General features: G+C 42.9%; 1 protein-coding gene across 4 annotated transcripts in view; it reads left to right on the plus strand.

Moving 5' to 3' along the window:
• LOC106560245 (E3 ubiquitin-protein ligase SH3RF1) overlaps positions 1–18,915 on the plus strand; it is a 63,005-nt gene that overhangs the window by 32,529 nt on the left and 11,561 nt on the right. For all 4 annotated transcript variants that reach the window (XM_014122902.2, XM_014122904.2, XM_014122905.2 and 1 more), the window contains 6 exons: positions 441–716; positions 1,536–1,631; positions 4,415–4,723; positions 10,879–10,989; positions 13,498–13,625; positions 17,098–17,268. In XM_014122902.2, coding sequence (XP_013978377.2) covers positions 441–716; positions 1,536–1,631; positions 4,415–4,723; positions 10,879–10,989; positions 13,498–13,625; positions 17,098–17,268 — 1,091 coding nt within the window. The remainder of the gene's footprint in view (positions 1–440; positions 717–1,535; positions 1,632–4,414; positions 4,724–10,878; positions 10,990–13,497; positions 13,626–17,097; positions 17,269–18,915) is intronic.

Genomic DNA, 18,915 nt, shown 5'->3' on the forward strand with positions numbered 1-18,915 from the left:
TTTTCTTCGGTTTCCATAGTAACTGGTGTCTGTTTTGGGCCAAGATTCTTTTCGGTACATCATTTGGGTCTCTTTCTCGGTTAGAAAGCAACAGAGAATGAATGTCAGTGAGTGGTGACTGAGGCACACTCTGACTTGGTGGAAGAAGATTATACAATGAGTGAGTGAAATGCTAGCTGTGAGGGTGATGGGGTCTGTCTGAAAGTGTGGCGCTACCCAGGTCAGGGTGGTTTATTCCTGATTCCCTCGTGTGGTCAGTGGCCCATATGGACCATCACTACAACCCCTCACTGTGCTCTTGTCCCTAATGGCTCTGGTCCACATTTACACTTCTGTGTTTTGAAAAATTAATGTGGTTCTGAGTGGTGCTCAATTATGCATGAGTCCTGATGTTTTGGACACAGCCTGAACACTCCATCTCTCTTTCTCTCCCTCTACAGGGTGTACCCCAGCTGCCCTGTGCCAAGGCACTGTACAACTACGATGGCAAGGAACCTGGGGACCTCAAGTTCAGTAAGGGTGACGTCATCATCCTGCGACGCCAGGTGGATGAGAATTGGTACCACGGAGAGATGGGCGGAGTCCACGGCTTTTTCCCCACCAACTTTGTCCAGATCATCAAGCCCCTGCCGCAGCCCCCGCCACAGTGCAAGGCCCTCTATGACTTTGAGCTGAAAGATAACGAGGCAGACAAGGACTGCCTGCCCTTCACAAAGGTGAGTTCTAGACCACTGTACAGGCCACAGCCCTACCACATAGGACATTGTCGCTAAAGTTGGAACTACAGTTTCTAGCAAGAGTTTTAATTACAACCTATACTGTTTTTTCTAAGCTGTAATTTTCCTGAGTTTGGAGCATCTAACATCTCAACAACTGTTGATTGTAAAAGCTCTGTGGCTTAACCCTGACCAAACCTCAGTGAAACTGTGTTGCTCTGTCTCTTTCTGCAGACGTGTCCTGCGGATGCAAGGCATTTTTCCTCCTAGTGTAGAGGACCAGTTATCCACTCACACACCTAGAACTAGATGGCTACTGTACCATTGCTAAATTACTACATTTCTCGATCTATTCTAATCAACTGAAAGGGTAGATTAGAGCTTTCTATCCTTGGCTTTTATAAGCAGTCTGCTGTTTTATATCTTTGAATTTTTTTAAACCTTTATTTAATTAGGCAAAGTCAGTTAAGAACAAATTCTCCTTTACAATGACAGCCTACCGGGGAACAGTGGGTTAACTGCCTTGTTCAGAGGCACAACGACAGATTTTTATCTTGTCAGCTCGGGATTCGATCCAGCAAACAAAAGTGCTTATCTTGTTCCTTTTTAAACAGGATCCACTGTACTGTATTACTCTAATAATGTAGCCTAACTGGGTACTTCTGGAAGTTGTAATAAAACATGGTCTCTCTCTCTCTCTCAGCCTCATTATTCTTCTATCCTGTGTGTTTGTTCCTAGAAGATCTGAAAATCTCCTATTTAGCAGCATCTTTAATGACAGTCTTCCCAGTAACAAGCTCTGCATCTTTTCTCTTCTAGGATGATATTCTAACTGTGATTCGCAGAGTGGACGAAAACTGGGCAGAGGGAATGCTGGGGGATAAAATTGGAATCTTCCCTATATCATATGTTGAGGTAAGCGAAATGTTCCAAGTCTTAACAACCGGAGTGTCCCTGATATGTCCAGGCAAGCATTTTACCTCAGGTAAGAGGTTGGAAAATGCAGAGTATGTTAGTGCAATCTTTTTTGTTGTTGCTTTGTTAGACATCTTGCAAAATGTACACATTAATGCTCTCCCCTTTTGCTTTACCCATGAAAACGGTCACAATATATTTCACCAAAGTACTAAACATGCCATTAGATTGACTGGTCATTGAGCACCTTCTGAGCAGCTGTCCAAATTTCCATGTGCCCCTTAAATACAGCCAGCTTTAAAAAGCTTTAGACATCTTTAGCTTGACATCCTGAGGTAATTCACCATTGTCCTATAAAAGCTTCCATGATCACTGCTGAGAGAACTGTCTGCTGGTAGGAACCTTACCTGTGTAATGGGCCTGGTTTCCCGATGGTGATGGAATGTAGGCTTACGAGTGTTTTAACAATGCATCTTTCCTACAACGACCAAAGATGTAACATGCGTTTCCCAAAACACCACGCAGAGAAGGTTCACTAAGTGGGTGTTGAGGCGTGTTGATACTGATAGGATCAAAAGAAAGCTGATCTGAGAGCAGCGCTGTCTTTCTCCATTTTAATCTACATTAACATTAGAATCATTCCACAATACTGACGACGGATCAGCTCCTAGAAAGATATTATCATGACTGCACAAATTGAGGCGGCTTACCCTAATGCACTAAAATCAAGATTTGGGCGCACATTACACGAAATATATTGAGGCAAACATTTGACAGCAGCCTGCAATTAGCAAAATAGAACTCAGTTGAATGAACATGAAATTGATTTCAATATTATTGAATTGTATAGGCCTGTAGCCTATACTGTAGGCTATTTATCTTTTAAAGCAGTCATCTCTGTTTTCATTTGAATCTTCCTGGTTGTTGAGAATAGGGAGTTTTAGCACCTCGTGAAAGTGCTTGAGCCACGTTACGAACTTACCTCTTGCACCCATTTCAGCAAACAGATATTACCCGCTCTATATAAGCAAGCCAAAGCAGAAGTTTTTAATGATTTTAATGATGATTATTTAACAGTGACAGCCCATCACATTACTCCGCAGTGGGAGATGTACCATGCTACAGACCCACCCCCTTTATGAGACTCAAGTGCGCATTTGACAGTGAAGGAGGCAGTGTCATGGTGCATTCGTAACCCAGATGGAAGTGGGAATTTACCACATGCGAATGGGAAAAATCCACTTGAACGCCCCTCCAACTGGTAATCACTTGTGGGAAACTCCTCTATCATCCTGAGCACCCACTTCTCCCAAATGGTAACCTCTAACATCACCGACTAAGGAAAAGGCCTCAGACAGCATTTTCTGCAGTTAAATATAACAAAACATTATTTATAAAAAGCAATATATTAATGTTGTTTATGAACTCTAATTTGTTTACAAGCATGATAGCTGTACTTTTAGTTTGGTTGCAGCTTGTTGGCCAATCAGCTTTCAAGTCACATGAATGCATCCAACTGGCATTTATGACTTCACAACTGGTAAATTCCCACCTCCCACATGGTTACAAACGCAGCATCAGAGTGGAACCTTAAGAGGCCTAACATAACAATCCTGTCACAACAGACAATGCCAGGAACATTTGTGAATGCTGAAGATTGTTAATTGCATTTAATTTTCCTGCTGTACCGAAACCGAACCGTGACCCCAAATACGTACTGAACTGTGGGTTTGGTGAATCGTTACACTTCTAATGGTAGAGAGAAGCCCGGGAGTGGGCAGAGGCTTGCCATAAAAGGAAGGGCAATTTGAGAAGGCAAGACATTTTCCGTGTGAATGCTTTTGTGAAGGTTATCTTTGACTCTGACATTGAAAATTACATTCTTAGAAGCAGAGGAGAATTAAAAGATGTTTCTTCTCATTTTTCATGGCACTATTCATGTGACAGATTTAGATTTTTCAAAATATCCCAAGGGTGGATATTTTGAAGAGAACGGATGCAAAACAACTAATGGATGCAATTGACTATGTTTTCACAGCAGAGAAATACAACGTTTTCCTCCAAGGAAGGACATTTTGACTCGGGTCTCGCACAGGTTACTTAAACAAATGTGCAACTGATGATTACTGTATATTCAGCATATGTCAGACAGTAAACAGCTTTCATTTTAAAACAAAATTTGAGCAATTCTGGAACTGTCGTGGAGGACAAGTTATAATCTAGTTTTTTGTAGGCTCACTTGATTGTGTCTGAGTTATTTCTGTACAGTGATTTTATACTGGTACCCATTCTATATTTGGTTGTATATACTTGGCTGTATATCTGATCTAGTGCTACGTGTGTACACATTTAGCACTGCCCCTCAGGATTGGTGTGAAATTCTCCACTTTTATGTCCCAAGTAGAGGGAGAGCAGCTCGGGGCTATCTGTGTCGTGGAGTGCTCCCTTGTTCTCCCTGTGATTAGCTAAACCCTTTTTAGTGTTCCTCCTTTGATTCCTACATCACATGAAAGGCTGCTGTCTGCTCCGCTGCCTGCCTGAAAACCGTTGACTCCCACTCCCCCTGAGCCCAAGGTTCTCTCTCAACCCCCTGGTACTGGCAGCATTCTCAGCCTACTGCTTTCTCCCATCAGATAAAGGCACAGGGTGGTTCTTACTCCAACTAGGTTTATTATGAAGAGTTACGGCTTTCATTATCATATTAACGACAACGACTCCTTTTCTCTCATATCTACCCCATCCTGCCCTCCTTTCCTTCCCCTCTTCCCTCACTCCTCCTGTAGTTTAACACAGCAGCCCGTCAGCTGATTGAGTTGGACAAGCCTGGGGACTCCAGTGGGGACTCTGGCGAGGGGGCCTCATCGGGCCCCCAGAGTAACGGTGGCCCCCACCGGGCCGGGGAGAAGAAGAACAGTAAGAAGCGCCACTCGTTTACTTCCCTCACCATGTCCCACAAGCCCTGTCTGGCCCCGCCCCCCCAGAGACACTCCATGGAGATCAGTGGGCCCGTCCTCATCAGCTCCTCCAACCCCACGGCAGCCGCACGCATCGGAGAGATCAGCGGAGGACTGTCCTGCAGCGCACCCTCACAGGTGAGATAGGGAGGAGGGCAGGAGTAAATGGGAGATAATAAGGGAGGGCTCTTCTGCAGCGCACCCTCACAGATGACATACTGTATGGTGAGATGAAGGGGAAAAATGGAGAGGGCTTCTATGTTCCCCCTAGTCCAGTGTCTTTGTACTGTTTGGCTAGGGGTATTCAACGAGGAAGCCACTAAATGGAGAACCTTATGTCTCTCTGAAGTAGTCTGTATGATCACTGGACTTAATTTGTCCAGAACCCACACTCTCCCCCTATTGTCCCCATTAATGAATTCATCCAGAATTGACTGCATATTTTTGTTCTGAATAATATTGTCCCCCTTAAACTACAATTTGAAAAACCATCATGTTGTCCAGCATAGCAGCTCATTTGTCTATGGTTGTGTGTCTATACTATGGACAAGTGTATAATCACTGCCATTTATTTCATGGGATAGCTGATGATAGACTGTCTTGGAAATGGATGTGCTCCTCTCTGTCACCAAGTCTGTCATAGCCCTCAGTGTGTCCAGCCTCCTGCACATGTCGGCTTCACACTGTCCATCTGGGCCTGTTAATCAGGGGAAATGAGTGGGAGAGAGGAACAGGGGGAAACAATGAGCACGCAAGATGCTCACGCAGCAAGCACAAACAAGCAGATTCAACTAACATTCTTGTTTTCATCCGATGTTTGTTTCCCTGACAAAGATTCCCAGTCTCCTTCTGTCACCACACACTTCCCTCCCTCTCTCCCCCCGTCATTCAAAACAGGCCATCGCTCGGTCCAAGCGTTTGAAATCATGGATGCGTGACTCCACTCGCCCGCAAAAAAGACTGCAGCTTAGCCCCCGAGGTTTCCACAGCAACCTCGGAATGGCAACAACTCACAGCTGCTCTGTGGTTGCCTGGCACTGTAGAGAGAGAGGGGCCGGGGACATGACAGACAGATTTGTCAGCGTCTTAAGCAGACGTTCTGTGACCGACGGAAGCTGTGAAGTGAGGAAAGCTTTAGAATGTTGCTTAGTTTTTTGCAGCTGAGCAGAGAACAGTGTAGAGGAGAACTGCCTCACCCCAGCATGCCTGGTATACAGAGTCGGGACTTTTATACTGATATTGCAAATGACCATACACTCGTTATATGAAGATCAGATGTTGACTTCATCTTATCAGTGTTTTTTGGCTTGAAGTTTGAAGTATCTCAAAATAAGTATAGTCTTTCTGAAATGTGTTTTTGTATTAAGCCAACAGGGCTTTGTCTATGGTTTGACAGCATTCATCTTAACGTAACATGCAAAACATTACTGAGTTACAGTTCATATAAGGAAAATCAGCCCCTAATCTATGGATTTCACATAATTGGCAATATACAGTGCCCTCCAATAATATTGGCACCCTTTGTAAATATGAGCAAAATGGGCTGTGAAAAATGTTTCTTTGCTGTGTATCCTCTTGGTCTATCATTCAAAATATTCACAAAAGTCAAATCTTTAATTGAAGTAAAATGATTGAAAAAAAATTGAAATAAATTAAATAAATATTTTTCTCTGAAACATGTGTGCCACAATTTGGCATCCCTAGAAGTTGTTATTAGTAAAATCTAACTGAAGTATATTCCCATTCATATTTTTAAGTTCATCTGAGTGATTACGAACACTTAAGTGGTAAGCCATAACTTCCTGTTTTACTGGGGTATAAATATGAGGTGACAAGTTCCCATAGTCATCCTTCACTATGGGAAAGACCCGAGAATACAGTAATGATGTGCGACAAAAGGTTGTTGAGCTGCACAAATCAGGAAATGGCTATAAGAAAATAGCTCAAAGGTTTGAAAATGCCCATTTCCTCTATCAGGGCAATAATTAAGACATTTAAAGCAACTGGAGATGTTAGCAATCGGCCTGGAAGAGAACGTGTGTCTATATTGAACCCCACACACATTGAGGAGGCTGGTTCCAGTGGCCAAAGAATCTCCAAGGATCACAGCTGGAGAATTGCAGACGTTAGTTGGGTTTTGTGTTGGGTCTTGTACATAACCACAAGTTGTTTGGGAGGGTTGCCATAAAAAGCCTTTGCTGTCATCAAACAACCAACTCAAGCACCTACAGTTTGCCAAACGTTACTGGAACTTTCAATGGCACTGGGTTCTATGGTCAGATGAGACCAAAATAGAGCTTTTTGGAAACAAACACCAGAGGTGGGTTTGGCGTAGACAGAAGGACAACCATGCCGAAAAAGTACCTCATCCCCACTGTGATGTATGGTGGTGAATCTTTAATGTTATGAGGCTGTTTTTCTTCCAAAGGCCCTGGACAACTTGTTAGGATACATGGTATCATAGACTCCAAGTACCAGCAGATATTAAATCAAAACCTGACTGCTTCTGCTAGGAAGCTTAAACTGGGTCGTGGTTGAATCTTCCAGCAGGACAATGATCCAAAGCACACCTCAAAATCAACACACAAATGGTTCACTGACCACAGAATCAAGGTTTTGCCACGGCCATCCCAGTCCCCTGACCTGAACCCGATAGAAAACCTGTGGGATGAGCTGAAGCAGAGAGTCCACAAGCGTGGACTTCGGGATCTGGAGAGATTCTGTATGGCGGAATGGCCTCAGATCCCTTGCCATGTGTTCTCCAACCTCATTACATATTATAGGAGAAGTCTCAGATCTGTTATCTTGGCAAAGGGAGGTTCCACTAAGTATTGAATGAATAATTGTGGCACACATTTGAGATTAAAAAAATATATAAGAATTCATTTTTTCTTCCAATTATTTAACTTTAAAGGTTTGATTTTTGTGAATATTTTGAATGAATGACCAAGAGGATAAACAATGGCGACATTTTTTTTCACAGCCCGGTTTGGTCATATTTTCCAAGGGTGCCAATATTAGTGGAGGGCACTGTAGATATGCATCTGTTGGTCACAGATACCTTAAAAAAAAATAAAGGTAGGTGTGTGGATCAGGAAACCAGTCAGTAGCTGGTGTAACCACCATTTGCCTTATGCAGCTCAACACATCTCCTTTGCATAGAGCTGATTATGATGTTGATTGTGGCCTGTGGAATGTTGTCCCACTCCTCTCAATGGCTGTGTGAAATTGCTGGATATTGGCGGGGTACTGGAACATGTCGACCCAGAGCATCCCAAACATGCTCAATTGGTGATATGTCTGAGTATGCAGGCCATGGAAGAATTTTCAGCTTCTAGGAATTGTGTACAGATCCTTTCAACATGGGGCCTTGCATTATCATGCTGAAACATGAGGTGATGACGGCAGATAAATGGCACGACAATGTGACTCAGGATCTCATCACGCTATCTCTATGCATTCAAAATGCCGTTGATAAAATGCAAATTATGTTCGTTGTCCATAGCTTATGCCTCCCCATACCATAACCCCACTGCCACCATGGGGCACACTGTTCACAATGTTGACCTATCAATGAAATTATGGGCAGAACGACAAAAAAAAGTTTGGTCTAATCTTGATTATTGTCCAGTCGTGTGGTCCAGTGCGGCAAGGAAATGCCTAGTTAAGCTGCAGCTGGCCCAGAACAGAGCAGCACGTTTTGCTCTTAATTGTAATCAGAGGGCTGATATAAATACTATGCATGCCAGTCTCTCTTGGCTAAGAGTTGAGGAGAGACTCACTGCATCACTACTTCGTTTTCTAAGAAACAATGTGTTGAAAATCCGAAATTGTTTGCATAGTCAACTTACACACAGCTCTGACACACACACTTATCCCACCAGACATGCTACCAGGGGTCTTTGCACAGTCCCCAGAACAAATTCAAGAAAGCATACAGTATTATATAGAGCCCTTATTGCACGGAACTTACATCTCATATTGCTCAAATAAACAGCAAACCTGGTTTCAAAAAACAGATGAAGCAACACCTCGCGGCACAATGCCTCTCCCCCTATTTGACCTAGATAGTTTGTGTGTATGCATTGATATATGTAGGCTACGTGTCTTTTAAAAAAATGCATGTAGTTCTGTCCTTGAGCTGTTTTTGTCTATTGATGCTCTGTATTATGTCATTCTGTATTATGTTTTGTGTGGACCCCAGGAAGAGTAGCTGCTGCTTTTGCAACAGCTAATGGGGATCCTAATAAAATATCAAAATGCTCGCCCACACAACGCCATACACGCGGTCTGCAGTTGAGGCCCGTTGGACGTACGGCCGTATTGTCTAAAACGACATTGGAGGTAGCTTATGGTAGAGAAATTAACATTATATTATCTGGCAACAGCTAGCCATCTAACTAGCGTTTGCTCGGACTCAGTACATTTATTAGCTAGCCATCTAACTAGCGATTAGCATTAGCGGCTAACACGAAATTAGCGATTAGCATTAGTGGCTAACACGATTTAGCCACAACTTGCTAATGAAAGACAAACTATGTAGATGTTTGCACATGTAAGAAACAAATGAATTATAGAACGCTTGTGGATTTGTATTAAGAACCAAGCAGAACATTTGCCTCAACATTGTTGCATGACCATGCAGAATGAAAGCAAATGTCTCATGGTCGAGCTACAACAAATGTGCTCCTTGAGTGACGGGGCTAGGCCTGTGTGGAATGCGGCATGGAGAGAGAGCTGAGAGATGACTCAAGTAGTGGAGTAAACTATCACATTTAACAAACCAAACTACCGTTATAAAACTCAAACCGGTCCATGCATCAATACCGGTATATGGTATACCGGCCAACCCTAGCGTCCTCTTCTGTCTCACCTTCCGGGGCTCAGGGCTGCAACACAGCTCAGACACACTGACATGATTTACCCACAGCTTCCCATCGGAAACAGCAGCCACACAAAGCCCTCCTACAACTGGTGGCATCCCGTAGTGCTCTCGTATGTGTGTGTTCACTATGCTATCAGAGCTTGTTTGTGTGTGTGTGTGCAGACAGTTCTTTTCATGTTGGGGTGATCCATCTCTCACTAAAGCCGTGGACCCACAGGGTGATGAGGGGAGAATCATGTTAAACTCTCCAGACCTGGCTTTATCTGCGCTAATTATGAACCAGACACACTCAGTATTATAGATCCTCCATGCACTCCTGGAAGCTATAGGACTTAAGATGGGTTTGATTTATAGATGAATGTGTTTAATAAAAAGACAGACTCCCCAGGCGAAATCTATGCGGCTCGGTATCTCTCATTTTCTCTCGCTCCTCTTCTCTCCCTCCTTCAAAGCAGACAGAAAGGGAAGCAGTAGTTTCCTGGGGGGCCAGAGAGAGCGTATGGAAATGAACACGCCTTCTGTCTACTGCTTTTATGTCAGATGTATAAAGGAGCCTGCAGTATATGAAAACAGACCTGTTGTAAAACTGAACATTTTCAGTTAATTTCCAGTGTAATTGATGTGCCAGTGCTGTGCATACACACACATGTTCCATGTAGCTCATACACATGTATAACAAAATGCAAAACACAGATAGATATAGCCTAGTACTTTCTGTCTTGCCTGATTGCACCTTCCCCTTCCACACGGTACAGTTGATTGAGTCTGAGGTGGGTCCTCTGTAATGATTCACCCAGAAAGGCAGCTCTGCTCTGTCTGGGGCAGTCATGCATGGAGTGATGGAGAGTACATGGTACAAGGAGACTGTGTCCAACAGAATCGCCCTGTTAGCAGGACAGCCACAGTGAATGAGTCAGTGTCACACCGCTGGGGTTCCCTGTCTCTCAGCAAGAGACTTCAGCACTCACCTGTCTTCACCCAGCCAATTAAAACTTGTGCTTGGCAGTCATATGACCTAACCCAGCCAATCTGGTTATTGGGACACTAGCACAGTTTGATTTGGCCAATTGGGTTCACCACTGCTGTGAAGGCGACATTTCCATTCAATGGGACATTAAGACCATGTGTGAGATGGTTAAGAGATTAAATAACTAGTCTGTTAGTTCAAACATGACAGCCTACTTCTACCCATGTGAGACTGCATGTGAGGGGACAGACTGGCACAAATTGACCAAGACATCTGTCCCTTCTGATGGAGCTCTATTCAGTTGCAACTATCGTTGAAAAATGCCATTGTTGTTCTAGCACACTGTTTTGTGTGTAATGTATATGCCTGAAAGTATTATATTGTAGGGTAGTGGTATTGGTTGAGTAAGTTGACTGACTTTCTGTCTTCTCTCCTCAACAGGTACACATCTGTACAACTGGACTCCTAGTGACCCCTCCCCCCAGCAGTCCTGTTACTACGGCAACCGTGTTCACATTTCCCCCAGAGACAAGTTACATGTCCGTTCCTGTGGTAGGTGCAGTTCTCTATAAATATTCTACAGTGTTCACACCCAACAGTTCAATATAACAATAGGGTTCTTGCAACTACGCTACGGTTTCCCTAATTAGGGATGGACATGAGTATTGGAACGGACGTCAAAGCTCCAACTTTAGCCAGAGATTATAAAAAATAAAAAATAAATGATACTGTAAAGCTATTTGGTGGAATGTGTTTGTGGCTCCCAGAACAGGAAAGTGAAATTTGGTCTTGAAGACAACATTCATTTGCTTTGACTCTAGTGTGCCATTTGTACATGTGCATTTGCGGGGCACAACAAGAAAGAAGCCAAGCATTATACAGTTCTTCTCCCTAAATTCCCTTTCCTCGGCGTGCCTCATTCACTCAATTGCATTCCAACCACTCCCTACACACACTCGTGTGCTCCTGTTAAGACGACAGAAATAAATGCCTATAAAAACGTATCTGACTGATGGGATAGACGGGCTACATTCCTTGCCAAATGATGACAGTTTTATCTCACGTTCCAACAATGAGCTCCAGTTTTGGAATAATTGCATCCCGTCTGTTTTCCGCTTAGGCGAACTGCTAGTGCCATTTCTAATTGGTTAGGCTTTAACCCCCTAAACATAGACAAGTTCCACAGTGAAAGTGTGTAAAAACATTAGTTTGATAGAAACAAGGAGCATATTTTCATCAGACTCATTAAGCATATGCCTACTCCCCAAACAGATGTTGTGGCAGTAATTCTTCACCATGCAGTTTTCAATGAGGAATTATTCATCTATTTTGAAAATTCCCAAGAACAGGCAAAATAAATTAAATAGAGCGTCTGTATATCAAAAATATATATTTTGAACCTTGAAAACATTCTTCAACTCGCCAAATTGAGCCCTGTTACAATTGATCACTCTGAGGTGAACTGTTCGAGACTCAAGATCCGCATTTTTATGCACTAGCATCTTTTTAAATTATTTTATTTTGTTATATTACATGTTTTTTACTATTAAAATAAGTGTGTCTTGGCTGTGATAAGGGCTTGGGGGAAAAGAGCATGTCTGCTAAATGAACAAAACAAGGCTATGCCATTGCACAGCCATATGCTTCTACAATCAATCACCACTGCTGAGGTTACTATCTTTTACAAGATTGTTCCACCATATAATATAACCAGTTGATATTACGCTTTCAGTAAATTAAATGGCACTTGCTTTTTTATTGACTGAATTGAGCAATTTAGCTATTAGGATTTGTTATCTGTAATGGTTATGATAAATGAGGCATTGCTGTGCACTGTTGGCATAGGCCTATAGATAAATGCATATTTTTTTGTTCTCCAGTGCAATTCTAAAATTAGATTTATTTTTTTCTCCCCATTTTTAATTATCATGTGAGTACTCGAACAGTCAAAACATTTCAAATGCCCATTCCTACCCTAATAATGGTTTTAACAACTGTTTAGGTTGATCTGTGTTACTTCATTTACATGCTATCGTCTATGGAGGAGACTGATGTATCTGCTGCTTTGTCATGTTCAACTGACTGTGTGTGGCTGTGTTGGTATGTGGTACTGCTGAACGGGGGACTATGTGTACACAAAGGTTAAGCTCTCCACTTCACTGGGGAACTAACACTACATGATGATTTCTCTGGCCTGCAGACAATGTAATTATCTCAGCTCCAGCGTCAACAGCACACACACATACACGCATGGTAGCATGTAGGCTCTTCTGAATGTATTTCCACCCCCCTCCCCTACTGCTCCATGGTGGTGTTGTCCGTCTGCTCCTCAGGCCTGTTAATGTCAAGCTGAGATACATTTGTCTTGTTCCAGGTGATGGGGCCTGAATTATTTACCGTCTACAATGCCTTTCTCTGCAGATGTATTAATAGTTTTGCATGTTTAGGAGAAAACAAACCCCTTTCCCAGTACACCGATATGTCAGTGTGTATGATTGTGTAAGAGTTGTTTTGGTCTGGTTTCTGTCACGTTAGAGGCAGAACAAGGGGGATAAGAGAGCCCAGAAGAATCTGCTTGGAGCGCCCCTGAGGGTTAAACTATGTAATGTTTACAGAAATGTTTTTACTTTCATATGGTCCCAATTAAACACAGCAATGGATTCACAAGGCCCCGGTGTCGTTTCTATAGCAACAAACAAACACTGGAGATTCCTTCCCAGTTCTATGGGGAAGTTGGGGACAAGACCAAACTTCTGTGCCAGGCGATACTCTCCCTCATTGAACAGAGAGTAAATAATATCCCTTTTTCACCGAGCAGTTTCACTCATTATGTAACACCTAGTCATTGGTTAAAAGGCCAGGGGTATGGTTCTCATGTATCATTGCATCAAGAGCTTTAATGTAACTCTCATGTTGCGCTGAAGCCAGTGAGTTGTTTACTTGTTTCCTGTCTTTTGGTTCCAAACAAAGCAGTTTTTTTTATGTGAGGGATTCGCTTCAACCTTATTGTGAACTGTTCTGTGCTGTGTTTCAGACTGTTATTTTATTTATTTTTGACAGGAAGCTCTCCCTCCTCCCCCACCTCCTCCCCCACAATCTTCAGCGCTGGGAGCAACCTCCTCGTTGGCTGCCGGTCAGAGACCTTCCCCAAGCACAAGCGACCAGAGTGGGAGACAAAGACCCACAGTGTGAGTGTATATATCACACACACACACACACACACACACACGTACATGTAACACTCTTCCATGTATAAAGTACCAGCACACTAAACCAGAGAGAACATGCCGTTTTAAGAGCATGTTCCACACATGGTTAGGGCGTGGGGCCGTCTAATGTGTTCTGGGAGTTCTCCAAGCCTCTAAATGACCGCTCAGCTGTCAGTGTGGAACACCAGAGGTTGACCCAGAGCACAGGTGAAGGGTGAAAGGTCAACCGCTGTGGGGTATGGAGTCTCCTGGGTCCTATCAGAGATCCTGCCTGTGACCCTGGACCTCTCACATCATTACTCCTTTGAGAGACTCCAGACACCTGATAGGAATTAGATACGACCCACCTCCCCAAAGTGAGTGTGTTTGTGTTTCTGCATTTCTTAATTTCCCCCTCCCTGACACCAGTGAAAGTGTCTATGCTGTCTGTCAGCAGTTGTTCTTTAAAGCCTCTTCCCCTTGGAGATGTGAATTTCATGCATTCTACACATTTTGAGTGACTAACAAAATCAATGGGGGCCCCCTGGTCGGTAATTAGACCCTGATTAATACAAGTTTATATACAGTGCATTCGAAAAGTATTCAGACCCTTTAGCTTTTTCAAAATGTTGTTACGTTACAGCCTTATTCTAAAATTGCCCTCATCAGTCTACACACAATACCTACTCCATAATGACAAAGCAAAAACATGTTTTTAGAAATTTCGGCAAATCTATAAAAATAAACTGAAATATCAAATTTAGAATTCAGACCCTTTACTCAATACTTTGTTGAAGCACCTTTGGCAGCAATTGCATCCTCAAGTCTTCTTGGGTGTGACGCTACAAGCTTAGCACACCTGTATTTGGGGAGTTTCTCCCATTCTTATCTGCAGATCCTCTCAAGCTCTGTCAAGTTGGATGTGGTGCGTTGCTGCACAGCTATTTTCTGGTCTCCAGAGATGTTCGATTGGGTTCAAGTCTCGCCTCTGGCTGAGCCACTCAAGGACATTGAGACTTGTCCCAAAGCCACTCCTGTGTTGTCTTGGCTGTGTGCTTAGGGTTGTTGTCATGTTGGAAGGTGAACCTTCACCCCATTCTGAGGTCCTGAGTGCTCTGGAGCAGGTTTTCATCGATCTCTGTACTTTGCTCCGTTAATCTTTGCCTCGGTTTTGACTAGTCTCCCAGTCCCTGCCACTGAAAAATATCCCCACAGCATGATGACGCTGCCACCAAATCAAATCAAATGTATTTATATAGCCCTTCTTACAACAGCTGATATCTCAAAGTGCTGTACAGAAACCCAGCCTAAAACCCCAAACGGCAAGCAATGCCGGTGTAGAAGCACGGTGGCTAGGAAAAACATCCCATGCGTCACCGTTGGGATGGTGCCAGGTTTCCTCCAGACGTGACGCTTGGCATTCAGGCCAAAGAGTTCAATCTTGGTTTCATCAGACCAAAGAATCTTGTTTCTCATGGTCTGTCCTTTAGGTGCCTTTTTGCTTCCGTCTGGCCACTACCATAAAAGCCTGATTGGTGGAGTGCTGCAGAGAGATGGTTGTCCTTCTGGAAGGTTCTCCCATCTCCACAGAGGAACTCTGGAGAGATGATGGTACCGGAGGGGATGGCTGCCGTTTTACGGGCTCCTAACCAACTGTGCTATTTTTTTTATTTTTTATTCTCGCATTGTTTGTACCTCATTTTGTACATAATGTTGCTACTACAGTCTCTTATGACCGAAAAGAGCTTCTGGACATCAGAATAGCGATGACTCACCTCGAACTGGACAAAGATTTTTTCTTTAAGTCCAATGTGAAGGATATACTGCTTTGTCAAGACGTTGCCCAAATCCCTGTCATCAGCATGAAGAAAAGACGGAGGAGGAGGACGGGGTGTCTTGTAAGAATTAGCCGACGAGTAGGTAAACAACCACCTACCGTCCGTATTATTGGTCAACGTGCAATCATTGGAAAACTGGACGATCTATGATTTAAAGGTATCCTACCAACGGGACACTAAAACTGTAATATCTTATGTTTCACCGAGACGTGGCTGAACGACAACACGGATAATATAGAGCTGGCTGGCTTCTCCGTGCATCGGCAGAACAGAGCAGCTATGTCTGGTAAGACGAGGGGCGGGGGTGTGTCTATTTGTCAATAACAGCAAAATGTGGAAAAAGTCAAGGCGTCTGAATACTTCCGAATGCACTGTAAGTGTAGCAAGCACTGTAGCTGGCTAGAATAACTTGGCTGACATGGCTAATTGAGTGACTGTCAGAAACCATGTTTCCATCCACAGTTTATGCAGCAGCTGTGATGGAAATAGGAAGTTTTTGTACAATTTTATAAATGCAGACAGATCATTTGTTCGTTCGGCATGGTGGGATCTTTTTGTCTAAAATTAATTATGCGATAAATGGCGGTGGAAACAGCTTTATGTGGAAATGTTGATATAACAACCATCATTTCGGAAAAAAACTTGGAGTCACTCAATGGTATGTTCTGTGTACCTCCCACTACAACTCAGGAAACCGTACACTTTATTAGGCACCAGGTGAAATAAGATATGAACTTCACAGGGTGGTGAAAGTGCACAGTGATCTTGATGCTCCTTTCCAATAAATATTGAGGGTCTTATTCTGGTCACATGATTATGGATGCCTGACTGCCGTTTGACAAATTAAAAATATTCTCACACTTATCCATAATCTCATCATGTAGACCAGCCTAACCGCGCTGTATCTGTGAGCTATTGGCGAGGGCACACATGCCAAGACCAGTGTAGCCCTACATTTAAAATAACACATAAAAATGTAAGATCAGAGTAGGCACATTTGCTATTTTGCCAACAGTTTTTTTTGACAACTATCGGTAGAGTTGAAAATGCGATGGAAACACAGAACTTTTAGATTTTTATTTGGTACTTGAAAACTTAAGCTAAAAAGTACAACAAATCAGTTTGGTGGAAACACCACTGATGGGAAAATGCAAATGTTCTTTATGCAGATTGTTTTTTACATTTGCATTCAAATCTGTCCCCAATTGGATGGAAACCTTGCAACTTGTGTATTCTACTATTTTAACTCTCAACAGTGAGTTGAATATTTGTTTTACTTTTTTGGGGGGGGTGATTGATCTGCGGGCCTACAAAAGGGGCTGCCAGTTGCCTATCCCTGCTCTACAGACATATAGTGCGGCTTTCTATGAACTGTTGGAAGACCAGTCCAGAGGGGAATGTCCATCTCGATCAGCCTGTAAGTGCCTACTAGAAAGAGAGGGGAGATGTTGATGGATATACTGTAGCCTGTGGAAGGGGGGTACATTTTGCTCGTGTCACAGACGAGATGTTCTGAATCCACAACATGTCTTCGATTAATTTCCTCCTGAGGTTAATTGGACAGTCCCTTTGTGGATGGCCACGTATGTGTGTGTGTGTTTGATGTGTCCCATCTCTCTCACCCCCCACTGCAGCTACGTGGCCCTGTTCCCCTACACACCCCGTAAGGAGGATGAGTTGGAGCTGAGGAAGGGAGAGATGTTCCTGGTGCTGGAGCGCTGTCAAGACGGATGGTTCAAAGGCACCTCCATGCACACTGGCAAGATAGGAGTTTTTCCCGGCAACTACATGAGCCCTGTCAGCAGGTCTGTCACACACACAGACCTTACGCATGTACACACACACTACATGACCAAAAGTATGTGGACAGGGCTCGGGCTCGTCGAACATCTCATTCCTTTGCTCTTATAACCGCCTCAAGTTCTTCCACACCGATATTAACCAACCATTTCTGTATGGACTTTGCTTTGTGCACGGGGGCATTGTCATGCTGAATTGTTGCCACAAAGTTTGGCTCCCTAGTGGTGGAGCGGTCTAAGGCACTGCATCACTGTGCTAGAGCCGTTACTACAGACCATGGCTCGATCAGATTCACGGTTTTCAACTTCGCTTTCTATAAAACATTTTTTTTTTTACATGAAAGGCATTAGGAAATAAAGATGTTACTTAGATTTAAAAAACTACATTTTAATGGAAATTCCAAGGCCAAAAATAGTCAACCATAGTCTCTGATCAGGTTCACATTGGGTAGACATCAATAGAAAAATAGGAAATTGCTATGAAATTACAAAATATTTCAGTTGTGTATATTACTTAATTTATATTTGATTACTTCATTCCTTAAAGTAATCATCTGCTCAGGCAGTAGCAGTCAGCCAGCCAGGCCATCTGTTTTGTGCTCCCCATACTGTACTGTCTTTAGTCACCCTAGTTAGCTAGCCTGCCTAATTATGCTGCAGAGCTGTCTGACGAAATCATTTTACTAGTTCTTCAAAGTAGATTAGGCATACTTTCACAAACTGTCTCTCTCGTCATTGTGTACATTCCTCTCTCATGCGGTATCAGTCCAGAGATCTATATAATGACGAGAGATGCTCATGTCTCCGCCCTAACAATGGGAGTCGTTGTCCCAAAGGCGTAAAGGCAGATGACAAGCTTCGGTACAAAATAAGGCCATAGAAACGCATTGGGCTTATTTTGGACAGAGGTTGGCAAGGGTGAAACCTCTCGCTTCACCTATTCCTCTCTGATCTGGAAAAAACTGGAGCAATGGATTATGGTCAATGTAGTTAATTGCAATGTTTCTGCACTGAACTAGGTTGAATATTTGCTTAATGAAAACTGAAACTCCCTTAAGCCCAGCGTCCTATATAGTTCTTGACTTGATTTCTTTCATGATTGATTTGATTTCTCTCTAGAGAACAGTGCATTGGGCTTAAAAAAAAAGTCTTAATTGGAATTCATATAATTTAATAAGAATCATTAGATCACTTGTTTTGGTACTGTACATAAGTAGTTTATTTTTGGTCACAGGTTCAGGAATGGCTGACAAATTGCAACATTTACTTTGAGCTAACGCTGCAAATAGCACTGCTGGGTGATTTGAAACGTCAGTCAATCCGATCAATAATATAATAATACTCTTACTAAAAATCTTTAATTTACAATCTTTAGGAACTTTGAGAATGAATAGGTTCAGAACTTTTGTGAAACATCACAGCGGAAAAATATATGGCAGCTAGAAATCAAAACTGGATGGTGTTCAGAGATGCATGGGAGGGGTAAGGGTAGTTGAAGCCTGGGACTAAAAACAAACAAAGATAATTAAAGTAAAATATACTGTGCCCGTAAAATGTATATAAACTCAGCAAAAAAGAAACGTCTCTTTTTCAGGACCCTGTCTTTCAAAGATAATTCAAGTAACTTCACAGATCTTCATTGTAAAGGGTTTA

This window comes from Salmo salar, chromosome ssa10 (genome assembly GCF_905237065.1).
Source record: "Salmo salar chromosome ssa10, Ssal_v3.1, whole genome shotgun sequence".
In the NCBI taxonomy this organism is placed as follows: Eukaryota; Metazoa; Chordata; class Actinopteri; order Salmoniformes; family Salmonidae; genus Salmo; species Salmo salar.